This window comes from Phoenix dactylifera, chromosome 8 (genome assembly GCF_009389715.1).
Source record: "Phoenix dactylifera cultivar Barhee BC4 chromosome 8, palm_55x_up_171113_PBpolish2nd_filt_p, whole genome shotgun sequence".
NCBI classification, from domain to species: domain Eukaryota; kingdom Viridiplantae; phylum Streptophyta; class Magnoliopsida; order Arecales; family Arecaceae; genus Phoenix; species Phoenix dactylifera.
In genome coordinates this window covers 13,336,610-13,357,352 of record NC_052399.1, presented here as the reverse complement: position 1 = coordinate 13,357,352, position 20,743 = coordinate 13,336,610, and the positions used below count along the sequence as shown (strand labels likewise).

Here is a 20,743-nt window from a genome sequence, read left to right as displayed (position 1 = left end):
CAGCACTCGGTTCTGGCTTCAGCTCCTAAATTTCGACAGCCCTCAGGTCATGGCTCCAGGCAGGCAAACAGAGCAAGACCTCAGATGAGTGAGGACAGTGTCGAACGCAGGCTAAATGCTAAATTCCATAATATATGTAATTGAGTTCAACAACATCAGGTCCTTTGCTCAAAATCTGCAATTCTTTACAAAGAAATAGATTCATAGATATAAGAGCTATAGTTCTTCCATGTTTACGAAAGATAAGCCAACAAAGAAAATAACACAATAAATCACAGGTTCTGACTGCTGAGGATCATGCCTCAAAAATAGCCTTTTGCTTATTAAGTGGCTCCGCCTTTCTTACATTGCAAAACAAGCAAAAAAACAAAAAAAATAGTTTAGTTTGGCTGCTTTTATAAGCACCAATGGGTAAGGCAGCTGGAAGTGCGGGTTTATAAGAATTCACTAACATAAATTGAAGTAGCATCTGATGTCTGGAAACATAAGCGCAGCTCTAGTGGCAGTGACTCCAAAAACATCACTTCTTCAACAGCATTGAACTGCACTGTGCCATAATCTTTGAAGCTCGAGTTATTGAATCCGTCATGTAGAAGTTCTCCACAGCAGTACCAAATGGAGCTAAGCTCAACAGTTGGTGGAACTCTGGCTTCAGTGCTGCAGAAACTGTTGGTTGCTCCCTCTCATCCACATGCAGTAGATTGGGGGCCACCATCCTTATGCGAGCCCTTACAGCATCGAGGGTATCATAAGGCAGCCGGACCCCAGCCACCTCCGAAAGTGCTCGAATGATCTTCCAATCATCCCTTGCATCACCAACCGTGGGGACTGCTGGGACCGTCAACTGCGAGCAACCTTCGGTGTTCTCATATGTGGCTTCCTTCTCACTGAATGCCACAGAAGGGAAAATGACATTGGCTCGATAAACACTTTTGTCACCATGGTGCCCCTGATAAACAACAAATGCATCATCTGGAAGCTTTTCTAAGCTCACATCATCAGCTCCCATAAGATAGAGGAACTTTGCAGACTGTATGCTGCTGGTGGGATTGGATAGAAGGCCAAGGTCAAGAGCAGCGGCTTGAGCAGCATTGAGGAGTAGGACACTGAGGCCATTCCTGTCAGGTCTCGTGACTTTACCAAGCTTTGCTATGGTCTCAACAGCAGAAAAAATGGCATCTTTGTCCTTCCGTCCAAACAATCCAGCCCCAACAATAATGGCAGGGTTCTTTGCAGACAGGAGAGTCGAGCAGAAAGGATGACGGCCCTCAGCAATCTCAAGAAGGGTTTGGGGGCCTGTACCCAGATGCTGGTGGTCGTAATTGAAATCTGACTGGGGACCGATGTATGCCACCTTTGCTTGAGTCGCTCGAACTGTCTTCTGTATTCTAGCATTTACCATGGGAGCTTCTACTCTTGGCTGCCATTTAAACAAAAAAAAAAAAAAAAGTTAATTAATTTTTTCCATGAAAAATATTACATTTCACTGATTATGAGTTACAGAATAGGGTAATAATCACAACACAATATGAAAACTATAGACATCATAGTACAGAGTTCAGTGGGAAAGAACAATAGAAAGAAAAATAGAAACAAAAGAAATTAGAAACAGCATAAAATAGACATTCCAGCTTGATTAATCATGCGTGGCATACAATTCTAAGTCAATGCTAAGAGGCTATTATGGGCTTGGATGGTATTTTCAAGTGATTGCTTTAAAGGTCCTAGATTACTTGATTGGTAGTATATAAAAATAGCCACTGATAGAAAAGGTAATATAGAAAGATAATGAAAAATAGATTTCACGAACAACAGCAATGTATAAAAAGCAGCTATGGATCAGATATATGAATTAGACATCTGTATAAAAAAGGGCATGGATATAAATAGAATGGGAGAAGCAAATATATTTGGGTCCGACTAATACAAAGTGGACATATTTGGTAGACGGTTGGCTGATGTGTCTAGCACACCTTTCTTGCAAACCTATGCCTCTTAATTCAAGAGCAAAAGGATAAAATGCAAATCTAGATGTTCTGACATGGAATTCTGTTTGCAGGACGTGGCCTTGATCCACAAATATAACACTTTTTTAACCCTTCAAATTTCTTTCATGCATGTAGTATATAGCATGATTGCACTTAATTCTTCCATGAATCATGGTGTTAACTCTTTATGGATCATGAAGTTGTTATTATGTGAATAACAATATAGAATTCTAGTGATTCTTCCTTTCAATTTTTTCATAAAAACCCAAGGTTAAAACTGATTGTAAATGAAAGGACAAATAGATAGTAGCCCAGATAAGTAGTCCAAGGTTTCGATCAAATTTAGTTTCAGAGTCTTATTTGTTGATCAGAAATGGAACCTAAGCAATCACAATTTTACCTATCAGGATCTGTTTTTATTCTCAGGGAGATTTGGCGTGCCATATATTGATCCAACTATGTTAAACAGATCATTGCTAGGGGGGTATAGTCCTCCATTCCTGCATAATTCATGTTAGCTGTCCATCTACAGGCTCATTATTCAGGGCATATTTGTTTCTTTAAGTTGAACAAAGTTTCAGGATCTATGATGTTCGTGCATAAAATGTGGTGAGAAATATGATAGGTGGTGCTTCCAGAATATCTATTGTGTGGCAACTAACTAATCAAAGTTTATGCTGCAACATGAAAACTTGTTTTTATCACTTTATCTGTGAGCTGGTTTTCCTAAGTATTCTTTTGTTGTGACACAAAATTTGCTTTACTTGCAGAATAAGCAATGATTTACTCTGATGTATTTACACCACAACATAAGCAACAAGACTTCTCAGCAGGGTGGCCTAGTGCACAAGGCTCCCGCCATTGTGGGACCTGGGGAGGATCAGATGCATACAACCTTACTCCCACATGTGCGAAGAGGCTGTTTTCATATTTCGAACCTGACACCTGGGTCGCAATTGAGCCAACCTTACCACTGCACCAATGCTCACTCTCGTAAGTAGCAAGTCCTCTCAATATGATAAATACAACAAAATATGGTGCTAAAATTTTGATTTTTCAGCAGTATATTTCTGAAAAAACAATTGTGTGGTGATACCATTGTTAAAATCAGTAATTTTAACAATACATGCTTGTGTGAAGATATGGCATACGGCTATATCTTTAGCTCTACACAACTAAGCACAAAAATTGATTGTAAAATCAGATAGAACTGGCAGAAGGGACAGATTAAACACCACATGGTCCAGTCTTCCTATATATTTTTTACCTGGGTCATAGCAACCATGATTCAATTCTTAATAGTCAATATACTGCTACTAAAAATATCAATTATCAACCTGTTAGAGACTGCGTTTTCATTTTGTAGATCTCTTTGACAGTTAAAAGTTCACATAGCAGTGAGCTGCTTCCAATTAAGTTGTAATTTTCTATTAGCACATTTTTTTAAAATGAGCATGCTACACAGAAAGAACATGTTGAAACCAAAAAGTAAATCTCTGAATTTTTTCCACATATGGTCCAGAGATTTAGCATCATCTAAATTGGCTTTGATTAAAGTAGGATAAGCATAAATACATCTTGAAATGTCAGGATCTCTCTTTCTACATATAAGCTACATTAATTATTACATTTTTTAAAGTTATTAACATAAGGGGCTACAATTGTCATCTCATATGCTCCTAGAAAGCAAGAACAGTTGAAAAGGACACAAAGGCATCCGATAAACAATTATAAATTCAGTATATTCTATTGACTTCTTTTCTCTTTTTTCTGCAGAGAAAAGGAACTCTATAATGTGGATCGAGGCCCCATTTCATTTTCCGCAGAGGACTTCTAATATATGGTCCAGGGTCCATTTAGCTAAAACACATCTTGAAAATTTATTGTTTCATGAAAAGAAAAAAGTATGGTAGACTATAATGGCAACCAGTAAACAATATGAAGAAAGGTGCAACGCACGCGCGCAGAGAGAGAGAGAGAGAGAGAGAGAGAGAGAGAGAGAGAGAGAGAGAGAGAGAGCTTTAGTCAAATGTACAATACCTGAGAACCAACCAAAAGGAAACAATCTGCCTTTTCAAGACCAGCAATATTTGTGTTCAGAAGATAACCAGGGCGCAGGTCTGCTTGAGGACTTAAGCCATTCCCTTCGCATAATATATTATCTGAACCCATTTTGTTCAAGAAATCTTTCAGTGCCATCATTGATTCAGCATCAGAAAGCTGACCAGCAATCCCAACAATTTCCTCAGGTTTAACTTGATGTGCAACCTCAGCAACCACGGCAAGGGCATCATGCCAAGTAACTGACTTAAATCGTCCATCAGGACCACGAATCATAGGGTCATTTAATCTTTGCCTCTTGAGGCCATCATAACAAAATCGTGTTTTGTCAGATATCCATTCCTCATTAATATCCTGCAAAACCAATATGGTTCACTGATAAAACAACCTTGGTAGATATTTTTTCCAAATAAAGTATAACGTAGAAACCTGATAATAATAACATTATGATTGCCTAGTTTAAGAGTTCCAGCATTTGGGATGAAGTGTACTACCTACACTAGGTAAATTATAAGCTTTGAGAACAGGAGGTCATAATAATTTCACATTCAACACATAGGAAGGTGGAAGAGGGGAAGGGGGGTTGCTACCCTGATTTAGGAATGTCTTTTAAATAACTAATGGCAGAGTTTCCTCAAAAAAACTTATCTCAAAAACAAATAAAATAAACTGTTTCCGAATCAAAACCTCATTTAAGAGAACAGTGTCCTGTATATATATAAAGTTGCAGGGTTCGCCGAACTAGTACCAAAGGGCATACCGGCCAGCGATTGGTTCGACACGGTATGAATTCGTACTGTGCCGTTCTAAGGCATACCAAGATAGGGAGAGTCGGGGATGGAGAGAATTCAGAAATGACAAAACAAATATGGATCCCCTCTCCTGTTTCCTTTCGAAACAGGGGCGACCTAGGCCAACGAGATGAGGGCTTTCAAGCCCTCTCTCTTCCTCCCATCCTCTCTCTCTCCCCCCCCTTCCCTCTCTCTTTTTCTCTCTCTCCTCTTTCTCCCCCTCTGTTTCTGATGGACTGAACAACGTTAGCAACCGATGCGTCCGGTTCAGTACACCCTGAACCAGCCAGTTCCGCATGGTTCAACAAACTTTAGCATAAAGTTTTAACAACACACAAATGCCAAACTGCATATGATGACCAGATGGCGGCGTCATGCCAATGCCAACTTCCTGCAAGACCCTTCCATACTCATCTGGCGCTTGAGGAATATTCTATTGTGCTCGCACACTGTGAAGGCACATACAATATTTTTGCCATGTTAATGCAGAACCAAAAGGCAGCTTTTACATGAGGCAAGCAGTATTCTCAACTAGCAATCAAAATCTGAAACATAGTAAGCTTGTGTTAAGTTGCAAAAATGAAGAAAGACATATCTATTTTGAGTTTGTTAGTGAGCCAAGCTTCTCCTTGGACTGAAAGAACTAAAGGTATTGAACAAAAGGTATTTGACTTAAAAAGTCAGTTGGTCTAACTACCAAAAAGGCTACTTCCTGAGTTCTCTCTCGGGATTATTTTATGTACTCCATCAACTATAGGGACAACAAAGAATCAAGTTAGCTTGGCTTATTGTGAGCTCAGACTGGAACTCAGATGTTGGGCTCATAACCTGAAAACAAGCTTAAATCAGGCTTGGTTAAAAATAGCCTGAATCAAGCTTATAGACTAGGCAAAATATAGGCTCACATCAATTTGTATTTATCTAGATATGACAGATGCATACCCAGTGAGTTTAAAACCTAGTATTTATTTTGTAACAACCTAGACATTTCATATGCCTAGAAACTAATATAAAATTGATTATATCCAATGGCATCACATTATGGAGGAGACTGATGTCTCAAGCTGGCTCTAGGCTAATGTTTCAAGAACCCTCTTCAACTAAAAAGTCCCCAACTTTAAGAAAATTTAGAGGGCTGCTCGCAGATTGCATAAGCAATCTCTTCCAATAATGCAGGTCTCTGCCTGCCAATTGGTTTTCTAGGTTTTAAGACAAGCCTGCCCTTGGTAACTAGAGACTTCAACTTAGGATATCACATCCACTCAGGAAGCTCATCTCCAGACCTGTTTCCTAAGTGTTTACGCATTCTAATTATTTTTTTAAGAGATCTACTTTCCTATACCCACACCTAATCCATTACCACACTGTTCCAACTTCTCGTAACTAAAGGCCACTTGTGTCCAAAGTTGCCTTGGCCAAGAAATTGGAACCATTCTTACAGGATTGCTATCAAGTTGACCAGTAGTCTTGGTAAACCTTTTATCAATCCTTCTCAGCTAAAAGGAACGTTCTACAGGTGACCCTAAATTGGTGGTGGAAGGCCTGGGAAATGACAATACCAGCTCATTGGCTTCAGAACATATTTCATCCAGAATTGGGACCAAGTACGCTAAATCTTAGATGTACATTGCTGCACCCAGCCAAAAGCCAATATAATCCAAACCAAGTTGAACTTGAATCAAGGAAAATCTTCAAGAGTTGATGCAAGAAAATCACAACTCTTAGGATTTCAACTAAAACTCTAGTTGGGCAAAACTTTGCTCAGCTCAACTTGTTGACACTGCTAACTTAATGCTTCATAGTTCTTTAAGTTATCAATCTAAATGTATGTAGATATACACTAATCAGGCCATGGCTAGCTTGACACAGTCTCTAACAGTCAAATGGATCAGCTATAAAACTCAAGCCCCAGAACTAGCCAAAGATGTTATTGGGATAAATCTTGTCTGGCAGTAAACTGGTATTGCAATCAAAGTGAGCCACATCTTTTATCGGACTCCCTGAATAGAGATATTTTTAAAACAGCTTGAAGATGGTGCATTGTGGTGATGTCACTCAGGAGTTCTATGGCTGTTGCATCAACAAGACTCAGTGCTGGATTATGGAAACTAGTTCAGGAGGCTACAGCCAGTAGGTGGTGGCAGGATAAGGATAATGCTAACAACATCAGTAGTGCATAAATATGTGGAATCAGCCACCAAAAGCTGTAAAAATTGTTTAGTGGGGAACAATGATTTTCAGCTAACAACATGATGTCATGAACCCAAAGAGATGTCAAGATGTCACATCGCAACAATAATGAATCACATGCATGGAAGCTAAACTAAGACATACACTCTTTCAGAGGCCAAAGCCCTGCATACATTATGCTTTCATACTACACAACAATTAAGCATGTGCCAAAATACGATGCAACCATAAATTTCATGGCAGCAGCTGCAACAACACAAATATAAGAGAACATAGATGTAAAGAAATGCAATGCAAAGCATAAAACTTAGATTTTTATTATCTTATAAGTTCAACCCTCAAAGGGAAATGCTGAATGTTCTAGTAAATAAACCATGTATTCATCTTAAAAAAACATGCATGCATATTTAAATCCCAAGAACCAGATAATCATTTCGGTAAAAATTAGATTTTTATTGGATGGCTTTCTGATTATTTAAGGAACTCATGGGGACCTAAATTTATCTTTTTTGAAAGTATTTCAGCTAATTAATACTTATTCTATTAGAAAGTTTCTAGAAATATGTGCAGTCATCGAAAAGGCTTGCACCGCAACCATTTCCCTGGATACCAGCAAAATTCTACAACTTGAAAATTGCACCACTGGAAAGAGAAGCATTGGATCACGTAAATGATTATACAAAAAAGTGACTAACTAATATCTCAATTCCTGACAAGAAAACATATATTGCATTAGAATGATGGCAAAGGAAAAAAACCTCATTCAGACGTGGAACGATGCGCATGACTTCAGGACCTCTACTATCAATTCTTATGTTTGACCCAACTGCATCTGTGACATCAATACTCTCTGTACCCTTTAACTCCCAGTTTCTAGCTTTGAAAGCAAAGGGTTTAGAAGTGAGAGCTCCCACTGGACATATATCTATCACATTTCCAGAGAGTTCACTTGTCATAAGTTTCTCTACATATGTCCCAATTTCCTCTCCACTACCACGACCTAGCATGCCAAGGTCCTGAACACCAGCTATCTCAGTAGCAAATCTCACACACCTGCCATAGGTAACGAAACTTTTGTTAATATTTCTTTATATCAAAAAAAAACTCGCTATCACATCCGAGTCTCAAAATGGAAGTAGTGACAAAAAGCAAACCCTTCACAAGTAACATATCTTGGTGTTTAAAATAGTAAAATGTCCTTGACAAATCAAAATAAATAAAAAATCAGCCCAGGGTACAGTTTATGACTAAACATATTTCGGTCAGAAAGATATACATTGTGGAAGAAAGAAAAAAAATTGAAAAGCACAGAGAAAATAACTGTGCATCCATCAGACACTTAGATAAAATTTACTAAAAGAAAAGAACTGCCTTACTTCTCATGCATGAAACAATAAATTGTTGAAATACAATCATAAAAACTAACTACATGGATATTTAGTGCAGCTAAATCTTCAAAAGCCACACTGACTAGCACATGGAAAAGAAAATCGAGGATTGGCAATCAGGAGTTGTAGAACTTCCTTGAAGGAAATATCAGATGAGGTAGACACAGCTAATAACCATTAGCAAATATCCTCTCCTTGATACATCCAATGTCGAAGGAAATCAAGCACCTTTTTAAAGCTTGCCTCTTGGAAATGTATGAATTGTGAACTGCACTAAGACTGTTAACAACAGTAAACATAATAGTTATTTATTTTTCATTTCAAAATTTCGGAGGTGGTAAGAAAAATATCTACTAGCAGCATGTGAAGCAGATCACAAACCTGATCAAAATAACTTCCCATGAGTACCATATTTGTATAATATGTACCATACCACAAGGTTTTGGCATGACATAGCAAATGCGTCAAAGCTGGTCCATATTGATGTGCATCAGGCATGATCAAAAAATATATAAATATAAGGATGTTTGGCTTCGTTTTTATTTTTTGTTTTCTACTTTCAAAAGTAAAATTATGGAAACTAGGACAAAAACACGTTTTGTTTTGCTATTTTTTATTTTTTAAAAAAAATTATTTTATATTTATAAAAATGAAAGTAAGAAATCCTTGCTTTCAAAATTCTTAAAGACAAGAAACTCATTTTTATATCACCACCCTACCACCACCGTCATCGCCATTACTGCCACCAACACTACTACTGCCATTGTCATCCTCCCAACTGTTGTTGCTGCCATCACTACACCATCGCTATCGTCGTTGCTGCCGCTGCCACTGCCATACCATTGCCACCATCATTGTCGCCACCATCACACCACCGCTGCCATTGTTGCCACCGCCATATTGCTAGCATCGCCGCTGCCATATCACCAACACCGTCATCGCTATCTCCTCTGCACCATGGCCACCATCATCGTCGCCTCTGCCACATCATTGATGCCCCCCACCATCCACCACCAATGTCATTTCTACCACACCACCACTGCCATCATCGCCATCTCCACCTTTACTGCCTCCACCACTGCTACCATTGTCACTGCCTTTATCGCCATGGTTGTTTTTAAAGATAATTAACTATATCAAACATAATTATATTTTAACATCAGAAAAAACAGCAACAATTTTTTTTTTCTAATTTTGAAAATACAAAAAATGGAAGTTGATGCCAAATGACACCATAGAGTATCACTATTTCAATTCTCATCAGTGTCCAAAACCCAATAACCTAGACCAAACTACTTTTAGATGCAAATTATGGGTTAGCATTTCAACCATGGTTCAATAGCAGTTCAACCAGAACCAATACCCTATACTATTAAAATATCTTCAACCTTACCTCTACCCATTTACCAATATGTCCATCGACCCATTTACCAATATGTCCATCCACCTTTCCCTTCTCATCTCTAATTTCCCATTCTCCTACCCCGACTTCATCCACCCTCAGTCCCGACCAACATGATCATATTCCGGCTACCCAAACTCTATCTCGACGTCAACTTCGACCTAAACCCAGCAACTTAACCATTCTCAGAGTCCTGCACCTAGACCTCTGCCCAGCATGTACAACCTCCAACCTCACCCCTCAACAACCATCCAACCCCCTCTTCTTGAACCTGCTCAAGCAGTACAACCGATCATAAACAAGGCAACGGTGGAAGCACCGCATCTCCATTGTGCTATAATTGAGGAGCCCCAATCTACCAGTCAAACCTTTCTGGCCCTGATTTTCAGCCAAAAAAAGAGAATAGATTAGGTTTTCCCATCTTCCTTTCCCTCCCTATAAATTCCTTCAACCTCTTCTACTCGTGTTATAATTGCTTTTCTTCATTTTATATGACATAAGCTAGCTTTTGTTAGTTTGTTGCTCGGATTTCTATCAAATGTGTAAAGCACATGCCAATAGTATACTGTTTCAAGAAATTGTATGTCTTTGATATAACCTAGGATGCTAAATCTTCTAAGATAGGTTGAGAATCATGTTTAAGCGTTCAGAACATGTCCAAATGCAAGAAAGCAATTAAATGAATAGGCTATACCTAATGCAGGACACGGTTTATCTAGCACGTTTTAGGCTTGGTTCTGCATCTTTCAGCAACGACATGTAATGCATAATCATATTTCAAAGACCAAATATTTTAAATAGATTGAGCAAATCATGAAACATAGTGGCATTGGGCCCATAAACAAATAAAAGTACCAAAACTCACCTTACAAATATCAAGCAAGCACCAGTAAATAGAAGAGCAACCTAATAATCCCATGCTTATTTTGCATCGTATCATATCTAAAGATTAAGGGTTCTAATTATACAAACTAGTGCAGCTCACCTAAGCATGCTTATTTTAACCCTGGGCTAAGCTCAGAGTTTGAGTTTGTGTGCTCAACTTGAGCCTTGAAACATGCTGAATGTTCAAGGTCAAGTACCAAGCATCAGTCATAACTCATATAAATTAGTTACATATATAGGTATAAAATTACCAAAACAAAATCAACTTATAGATTTTAAAATTGTTTCCATGACTTTAAGAAAAACAGTGTTTTGAGGCTTTGGACTAACATTAATCTAGTGTTGATGGAAACCATGCATTGAGCATGATAAGACCATAATAAGCTGTGGGAAAGGTTAGGTCAGCTCAATTCAAGGGCATCCCTAAATCCTAATGGTAACAAAAGAAGGTTATACATAAGATGCCAAAACTCATATACCAGACCAAAAGCACAAACCAATGAAAATGTTGTACGTATTAGATGACTATTGCAAAATTACATCAAGTTTAATAAGGGCTTTTTCCACTACTGCCTTTTTCCAATAATAATTTTTCATTCAAATGTAATTGTTCATAAGCAGCAGGTGGCTTTATACACTCCGAATAAGACCAAGTAGTAATTGGGTATGCTAGACTAATATGATTGTTATGATAAATATGTAAAAAAGGTAGTCGTTGCTGCATGTGAGTGAAGCGAAGCCTGCTGGTAGACAATGTTAAACTGCATGTGATGAGGAATATATGCCAAATTGTCTAAAGATGGCAAAAGACAAAAGGCCACATTTAGATGATTCAATGTCTCATGATGACCTAGCCTTGTTATATGATTGCTCAACTTAATATGAGGTCCCTCCAACATCATGTCTTCCTTAAAAGGGTCAAGATGAGCACCCTGGAGTGACATTTCACATTTTGAGGGAGGTCATACTCCATTCATCCCAGTAACTTAATCATATAATTTTCACTTTCTTACATTCAGTTTCTTGGATATTTTTCATCGCATGTCGTAGGCAATGTATACCATTTCCAATTCAAAACTGAGGAGAAAAACATCAAAAGCTGCCACCAAAAGGATAACCTTAAACTAGTAACACCTGTGAAAATTAGACTTTTGATAATCCATAAATCATTCCGGCCTCAATTATCAAGTCAGCAGTCTATGTGTGCCAAAATTTACAAGTCAAGGTCAGACCATCTCAAGGAACAATGAGAAAATGTAGTACCTTGTGCACTGGATGCATCGAGTCATCACCGTCTTTACCAAGGGGCCCAAGTTCTTATCAACAACCGACCTCTTCATCTCCGTGAACCGACCACGGTCGGATCCAAAGGCCATCGACTGGTCCTGAAGGTCGCACTCCCCTCCCTGATCACAGATCGGGCAATCCAGTGGATGGTTCGCCAGCAGGAACTCCATCACCCCTTCCCTCGCCTTCTTGGCCACCGGCGTGTTCGTCTTGATCTTCATCCCTGCCGTCCAAAACTATAAACGATTTCAACTCGAAAGAAAGATTTAGATCGAATGACCAAGAAAAATGAGATCTTTGTAGACCTGGAAGGGCCGGCATAGCACAGGAGGCGACGGGCTTGGGGGACTTCTCGACCTCGACGAGGCACATGCGGCAGTTGCCGGCGATCGCCAGACGGCTGTGGTAGCAGAAGCGGGGAATGTCGACCCCGGCGACCTCGCAGGCCTGGAGGACGGTCATGCCCTTGGGGACCTTGACCGGGTACCCATCCACGAAGACCTCGATGGCGTCGTCGGGGTTGGAAAAGTGGATCCGAGCACCGCCGACGGGTGTCCGCGGCGCCGGGGGCTCCTCCACCGCGGCGGCGGCGGAGGACTCGGGCTTCTGGAGATCGGGGGTGGAGGAGATCCATCGGATGGGGGTAGGGTTTGGGGGAGATGGAAACCTAGAGCGAGAGATGTGGGATTGGAGCAAGGGTTTGGAGCGCCGGAGAGCTCGGAGAACGAACCCCATCTCTCTCTTCTCCCACACACTCGGTGTATCCTCCGACTCTCACCGCGGCGAGGCGAAAGGACGGTGTGGAAGCGGAAGGACTCCAGGTCGGGTCCTCCGCCGGTGAGCTTACCCGCAGCATAAGTCGCTGGGGCCTGGGGGCGAAGCATTGATTTCACTCATACGCGAGATACGATTTTTTTTTAACTATTTTTGAAATACAGTATAATAATACAATAAATTATAATAAATAAAAAGTTTTAATGATGAAAATTTTCTTATATATTAAGTAATAAAATTTTAAATTATGGAGAAACTCTGATTGTTAGTACTAATTGTCACGCCCCGGATCCGGATCCGTGACACGGCCGTGCTATTGCCGACTATCGCCCCACAGTAGCACGCAGCCTCATACAGGGGTAACAGGTAGCCAAAAAGGATTCATCCTTATATATATATTAAAAGTTTGCAGTACAACCTTCAAGTTTGAAACCCAAAAATACAGAACTTCTATGCTATTCAAATGTACAGAAGTATATAAGCTTCTCCAAAAATACGAAGCTCTGTAACAAAATAAAAACATATCTGATGGCGATCACTGGTGAGGATCTGAAAGAAAACGAAACATAAACAGATGTGAGCTACACGGCTCAGTAAGTAATCCTGCATAATCCTACCGGATCAACCAGTAGACTAAACATGTAAATCAGGGGTTTTGAGAAGCTGACATGCATGTTTATCTAATAATCATCCTGGCATAATAAGTAATGCAATTTAAACAAAGCAGTAGTGGCAAATCACAAAATTTTCATATTATATGCATATGAAACCGTGCCCCCTCCGGCATGCCGTGGTCCTTTTACTCTCGGATGCTACTGCGAAGTCAGACTCGGCCACTGGCGGGGCCAGCTCAGTTACTATTCAGCCACTGCGGGGCAAGCTCAGTTTATTATTCAGCCACTGGCGGGGGCAGGCCCAATTCCAATTCAGCCACTGGCGAGGCAGGCTCAGTTACTATTCAGCCACTGGCGGGGCAGCTCAGTTACTATTCAGCCACTGGCGGGGCAGCTCAGTTACTATTCAGCCACCTGGCGGCTCAGTCATTCTCAGTAGCATCTTTGAGCCCATTATAAGTGCCTCTGGGCTAGCTAAGACTTTATAAACTTACATGCATGATTATAATATCAGTATCCATCATGTTGCCATACATAGCCATAGCTTCTGGGATCATTAAAGTTACTTATGCATTGTAACATATCATGTATGAAACATATATACTTAAAATAAATGCTTAGGAAACATTAATAACATAACATGATCCATAACAGGATTAGGACAGGTTACTTACAGTGATTCGTTTTCTCCCAAGTTTCTTACGTCCTGGTGACGGATCCTGAGTCACCTAAAATCACATTATAATGAGCATATTATTTCCTTTTACTTGTTTGGATTCTACCCGAAATTTAGCCCAAGTCTAATGTGTTCATATTGGAGCCTTGATTGGGTCCATATGGTTTAATTGGCCTTCTAATTGGTCATTAGGCTTAATCCCAAGTTTAATTTGGGTTTAATTTTGGTTAAATTTATAGTTTGGCTTGTCCAGACTTAGCCCAATTTGATTGGGCTCGGGTTTAGTCAAATTTGGCTAAACCTTTCCCCTTTTTTTTTCTCTTTTTCTTTTTCTTTTTTCTTTTTCTTTTTCTTTTTCTTTGGGCTTAACGGGTTGCGGGTTCGGATTCGGATCCGACCCGCGAACCCGTTATCAGGTTTTCTTCCCCCCTTCCAGAGGCTTCCGCCTCTTCATCTCCCGCTCTCCTCTCTCTCCTCTCTTTTCTCTTTTCGTCTCCACCGAAACCCACGCCTCCGGCCGGTCCTCCGGCCCCCTCCTTCTCCTCCGGCCAGATCTGTGGCCTTCTCCCTCTCGGTCACTCCCTCTCCTTCTCTCCTCTCTTTCTCTTTCTTTCTTCTTTGTTTTCGCCGAGACCCTAGCCTCCGGCCGAGCCCTCGGCTTTCTTCTTCTCCTCCGGCCGGATCTACGGCCTCCTCTCTCTCTTCCTTTCCTCCCTTGCTCTCTCTTTCTTCTTTTTTTTTTTCTTTATTTTCACCGAAACCCTGACTTCCGGCCCACCGAAAACCCTCCTCTTCTTCCTTTTTCTTCCCTTGCAGGCGGCCGGGGAGACGAGGCTCCCCCCGATCTACCAACCGAGGTGGAGTTCCCCCCCCCCCGGAGCGCCGGCGGAAGGGAAGGCCAGCCCTTCCTCCCTCCGAAGTAATGCCGGAGAGGGGAAGGGCTCGGAGATGGGTCGGGATCCGGCTATAAACGAGAGCCTCCACCCGCTCCGTCCCACGGCAAGGGCATGGCCGGAGGGGATGAAGCCTCAAGGTCCGGTGAGTTCTTTTTTTTTTTTTTTTTTCTTTCTTTCTTTCTTTCTTCTTTTTCTTTTCTTCGGTCCTTCCTTCCGGCACCACCACCCCTTGCCGAAGAAGAGGTGGTGGGTCCGGCCGGGCTGGCGGCCCTGTGGCCGCCTCTGTTGTCGTCCCGGCCAGATATGGCGGCCTGGGTTGCCCCCCCCGAAACCCCAAGGTTACCCACGGCCGAGGCCGCCGGTGTCCGGTCCGTCCAACTAGGCCGAACCCCGGTTAGGGTTTCGGTCCCGGATAGGTCGCGGCCTGTGAAGGTCCGGCCCGACCCAGGGATTGTGGGGCTTTTTCTCCTCTCCTGTGCCGGCCCTTCCTCCCCTCTATGTCACTGTTGACACAGAGGGGAAGAGCAACCCCACAAGCAGGGGTTTTCTCCAGTGCTTTTATAATGTTTAATTTAACAGGGAGTCCATACCTGGTTTAGTCGGGTTGTAGTCGGGCAGTTGCTTCCTCCCTTGGTAGTCCCCCCTTCTTTCAAAGCTTCAGGGCTCCTTGGCCTTAGGCTCCAGGGCCTTCGGCTCCCTCTCTCTTTCTCTCGTTCGGTGTTTAGGGGGGTCTGTGATTTGGGGGTTGCCGGCAGAGGCTTAAATATTTTGTTTTAGAGGATGAAACCCCCCCTCTGAGAGGTCCCATTCCTCTCCTTTCCTCCATACTTCGGGACTGGCCGCCGCCCCCCCTTGTCTCCGGGCGCGCCGGCATCGACTGCCAGCAGGGGGTGCGGTAACCCCTCCCTGTCCGGTCTTATCCCTTCGTTTTTTTTTTTATTCCTGATAATAATTATGCTGGCTACAGTGAAATTTGGGCCCAACCCTTAACTGGGCCTATTTCTTATTGGGCCTAGTAGGTTGTGGGCCCGGACATTACATCCTTCCCCCCTTAAATAAATTTCGTCCTCGAAATTAAACATACCTCGGTTCTCGAAGAGCTTGAGGGTAGCGTCTTGTCGCATCTCTTCCTCAATTCTCAGGTAGCTTCCCTTTCAGTGTGGTTGGTCCACTGGACTTTTAACGTAGGGAATGGTGCGCCTTCGGAGAATTTGCTCTTTTCTGTCTATGATGCGCAGGGGAGCCTCCTCATAGGTTAAATCTTTATTTAATTGCAGAGGCTCATGTGGTACCACATGGCTGGGATCCGGAACGTACCTCCGTAACAAAGAGACGTGAAAGACGTTGTGTACGCCTGATAGCTCTGAAGGTAGGGCCAATTTGTAGGCAACTTTGCCTATTCTAGCAAGAACCTCAAATGGGCCAATGTAGCGAGGACTTAATTTGCCGTGTCTTCCGAATCGGGTAATACCCTTTGATGGTGAAATTTTTAGGAAGACAAAGTTCCCTCCAAAAATTCCAAGGCCCTTCTTCCTCTGTCAGCCCATCTTTTCTGTCTATCCTGGGCAGCCTGAAGCCTTTGCTTAATTAGTAGTACCTTGTCTCTGGTGTGCTGGGCCAGTTCGGGGCCTAGCATTTTCCGCTCCCCGACATCATCCCAGTGTAAGGGGGATCGGCATCTTCTCCCATAGAGAGCTTCGTATGGGGCCATCTGGATACTGGAATGGTAGCTATTGTTATAAGCAAATTCCACCAGTGGTATGTGACTATCCAGTTTCCACCTAGGTCCACAGTGCAAGCTCTCAGCATGTCTTCCAGAGTTTGGATTGTCCGCTCTGACTGGCCGTCAGTCTGGGGGTGGTATGCCTGTACTGAGCCTCAGTCCGGTACCCATGGCCTTCTGAAAGCTTTCCCAGAATCTGGACACGAATCGGGGGTCACGATCAGAATGATACTCACTGGTACTCCGTGCAGGCGTACATCTCATCGATGTATAATTGGGCCAGCTTGTCTAAAGGAGTACCAATTCTGAATGGCAGGAAAATGAGCTGATTTTGTAAGGCGATCAACAATCACCCACACTGCATCATTCTTTCTCACCGTTTTGGGGAGTCTGTAACAAAATCCATCGTGATGTGCTTCCACTTCCATTCAGGAATTTCTATTGGTTCCAGCAACCCTGCTGGCCTCTGGTGCTCTGCTTTTACTAGCTGATAGGTCAGCATCGGGCCACAAACTCAGCTATTTCTCTCTTCATCCCCTTCCACCAGTAATGTTCCCGAAGGTCCCGGTACATTTTAGTATTGCCTGGATGAATAGAGAAACGGGATTGGTGGGCTTCTTCCATGATTTTCCTTTTTAGGTCAACATTTGCCGGTACACACAGTCGGTGGCCAAACCTTAGAGTGCCATCCTGGGTGCATTTGGAGTTCGGGTCGCAACCTTTTCTCCACTTCATCCTTGAGCTGGCAAATGTGCTCATCAGACTGCTGGGCAACCTTTATTCTATCGATCAAGGTTGGTTGTATACTCAAGGCGGCAGCAAAATTTTTGTAGTTTGGGTAACCACCTCAACCTGCATTTTATCGAGATCCTTCTGAATCTGTGGTTGAGTGGTGAGTAAAGCGGCGGAGCTTATAACTGACTTTCTGCTTAGGGATCCGCCACCACGTTGGCCTTTCCTGGGTGGTATTTAATACTCAGGTCATAATCCTTCAAGAGTTCCAACCACCTTCTTTGCCTCATATTCAATTCCTTCTGGGTGAATATATACTTCAGGCTCTTGTGGTCGGTGTACACATCACAGTGTTCGCCATACAAATAATGTCTCCAAAGTTTCAAGGCGAACACTACTGCGGCCAACTCTAGGTCATGTGTCGGGTAGTTCTGTTCATAGGGTTTCAGCTGTCTCGAGGCATAGCTACCACCTTGCCATCTTGCATCAGCACACAGCCTAGCCCGTTCTTGGAAGCATCACTGTAGATGGTAAATTCTCCAGTTAAGGACGGTAATGTCAAAATTGGGGCAGAAACTAACCTTTGTTTAAGCTCCTGGAAGCTCCTCTCACACTTGCCGTCCCAGATAAACTTGGCCCGTTTCTTAGTCAACTGGGTCAAGGGGGTAGCTATTTTGGAGAACCCTTCCGCAAATCGCCGGTAATACCCGGCTAATCCCAAAAAGCTTCTTATTTCCTTGGCGTTGGTGGGACGAGGCCAATCCACCACCGCTTCTATCTTCTTGGGGTCCACTGACACTCCTTCCTTGGAGATTATATGGCCGAGGAACGCCACACTGTCCAGCCAGAACTCACATTTGTTCAGCTTGGCGTACAGCCTCTTCTCTCGAAGGATTTGTAGCACCACCCTCAAATGGTCTTCATGTTCCTTCCGGCTCTTTGAGTATATCAAAATGTCATCGATAAAAACTATCACGAACTGATCCAAATATTGTTTAAAGACTCTGTTCATCAAGTCCATAAATGCAGCCGGGGCATTGGTCAGTCCAAAAGGCATAACCAGAAATTCATAATGCCCATACCTGGTTCGAAATGCAGTTTTTGGCACATCCTCAGATTTGATCTTCAGCTGATGGTAGCCTGACCTCAAATCTATCTTGGAGAAGACTTGGGCGCCTTGCAGCTGATCAAACAGGTCATCGATCCGAGGTAGGGGATATTTGTTCTTTATGGTTATCTTGTTCAATTCCCGGTAATCGATGCATAGCCGCATACTCCCGTCTTTCTTTTTCACAAATAGGACAGGAGCTCCCCATGGCGACGCACTGGGCTGGATGAACTTTTTATCCAGGAGTTCTTGTAGTTGTACCTTCAATTCCCTTAACTCAGCAGGGGCCATCCGGTAAGGAGCCTTGGGACTGGCCCCTCTCCTGGTGCGAGGTCGATTGTGAATTCGATCTCTCGGTCTGGGGGTAATCCTGGTAATTCCTCCGGGAAGACATCCGGATATTCTCTGACTACTGGAATATCTTCCAGTTTGGTCTCTTTCTGGGTATCCATTACACAGGCCAGATAGGCCATACACCCTTTTCTCACAGCCTTTCCAGCTTTCAAGGCAGAAATAAAGTGTAGTGTAGGAGCATCTTGAAGGGGTATATATCGCCCTGAAAGAAAAATTCTTGCTCCCCAGGTATCCGAAATACACCCTCTTGTGGTAACAATCAATGTGGGCGTGATACTGTGACATCCAGTCCATGCCCAAGATAATATCAAAGTCTTGCATGTCAAGCTGTAAAAGATTTGTCTCTAATTCTTTTTTCCCTATCTGAATTATGCAATCTTTATATTTAGTGTCAACAATTGCGGTTTTCTGAAGGGGTGTAGCAACATGCATGGTTCCACTAATTTCTCAGATGTGCTATGTAATTGTCTGGAAAAGCTAACCGACACGAAAGAATGCGTAGAACCAGAATCAAATAGAATGAGGGCAGGAACCAAGTTGACCAGAAGTGTACCTGTCACCACTTGATCGCTAGCACTGGCATCCTGTCGAGTCAGTGCGAAAACCCGAGGGTTACCCCTCGATCTCTGGTCCTCTGGTGCAGTATGTCTGGGCTCGTCCTTCTTTCGGCTAGGGCAGTTGCGGGCGATGTGTCCTGTCTGCCCGCAAGAATAACAAGCTCCGGTCTTCTTCATGCAGGTACCCCTGTGGTTTCCGCCACAGGTGGGGCAGCCTCTGCTCTGTCTCTTCTTGGGCACAGACCCCTTGCTGCCTCCAGCCCCACTACTCGGTGCTCCTGATGACCGGGTCCTCTTCAGGTCCTCCCTCTCTCTCCCGGACCGTATCAGGTCAGCCTCAACCTTCAAGGCTCGGTCCAGTACATCTTTGTAGCTTGAGAATAAATGGGAGGATATTCGGACCGAATCCCGTACCTCAATCCCTGCTCAAACCGGTTCACCTTACTTCTCTCATCCTCCATGAACTGGGGGCAAAATCGTCCCAGTTCGTTAAATTTATTGGCGTACTCCAGAACGGACATCTGGTCAGTCTGGGTTAGTGTCAAAAACTCATTCTGCTTCGCCAGGTGCACTGAGTCCGGAAAGTATTGATTGTAAAACATCCTCTTAAAGTCCCTCCAGGTGAGTCTGTCAACGGCATAAGCCGTCTCCATGGCCGTCCACCAGTATTCGGCGTTTCCTGTCAGCATAGAGGTCGCCAGCCGGACTGTCACCTCATCAGGAAAGTGGAGGGCTCGGAACATCTTTTCTATCTCCCGGATCCATGTTTCAGCCGCCATAGGGTCAGACCCACCCTCAAAGGTCGGGGGGTTCAGTCGGCGGAACCTCTCATAGCAGGAGTCTGCTGATGGCATAGCGGCCAACTGCATCATCTGCTGCTGTTGCAGCACTTGCGCCATAAGCTGATACACTCCGGCTAGGCCTGCCTGACCTGCTGCAGACCGTGGAGTATCCGGGGAAACTGACCGCTCGCTGGGCTCCGGGGAGGGTGGTCTCCGGTCGTCATCCATATCTTCCTAATGATCACCTAGCAGTCAAAAATTTTTAAAGTGAGGTTATGATAAACTAGCATATTATAACATTTTCTATGACGGTGACATTCTTAACTACCCTTTTCCTTAGGCATTTTATGGTTATTCTATTGTTTAACCTAAGGCTCTGATACCACTAGATGTCACGCCCCGGATCCGGATCCGTGACACGGCCGTGCTATTGCCGACTATCGCCCACAGTAGCACGCAGCCTCATACAGGGGTAACAGGTAGCCAAAAAGGATTCATCCTTATATATATATTAAAAGTTTGCAGTACAACCTTC

General features: G+C 43.0%; 2 protein-coding genes across 2 annotated transcripts; both read right to left on the bottom strand.

Annotated features, from left to right (window-relative positions):
- Positions 1–181: 181 nt before the first annotated feature.
- LOC103695971 (NADH dehydrogenase [ubiquinone] iron-sulfur protein 1, mitochondrial) lies at positions 182–12,785 on the bottom strand. Its single transcript, XM_008777435.4, has 5 exons — positions 12,298–12,785; positions 11,969–12,215; positions 7,789–8,083; positions 4,029–4,403; positions 182–1,420 (listed from the first exon to the last, which is right to left on the bottom strand). The coding sequence occupies exons 1-5, from the start codon at positions 12,725–12,727 to the stop codon at positions 521–523; spliced, it is 2,247 nt and encodes a 748-aa protein (XP_008775657.2). The 5' UTR covers positions 12,728–12,785; the 3' UTR covers positions 182–520.
- Positions 12,786–19,770: 6,985 nt separating this feature from the next.
- LOC120111719 lies at positions 19,771–20,436 on the bottom strand. The gene has a single exon (XM_039129582.1). It carries the CDS (start codon positions 20,434–20,436, stop codon positions 19,771–19,773), a length of 666 nt encoding a protein of 221 aa, XP_038985510.1.
- Positions 20,437–20,743: the final 307 nt, after the last annotated feature.

Bases quoted from the DNA above. Each gene is read 5' to 3' on its own strand.
- LOC103695971 (XM_008777435.4), bottom strand. From the start codon at position 12,727: ATGGGGTTCGTTCTCCGAGCTCTCCGGCGCTCCAAACCCTTGCTCCAA. The intron at 12,216-12,297 runs GTCTACAAAGAT...TTTGGACGGCAG, and splicing joins TGCTATGCCGGCCCTTCCAG to GGATGAAGATCAAGACGAAC. The intron at 1,421-4,028 runs GTATTGTACATT...TTTAAATGGCAG, and splicing joins TCCTTTTGGTTGGTTCTCAG to CCAAGAGTAGAAGCTCCCAT.
- LOC120111719 (XM_039129582.1), bottom strand. From the start codon at position 20,436: ATGGATGACGACCGGAGACCACCCTCCCCGGAGCCCAGCGAGCGGTCA.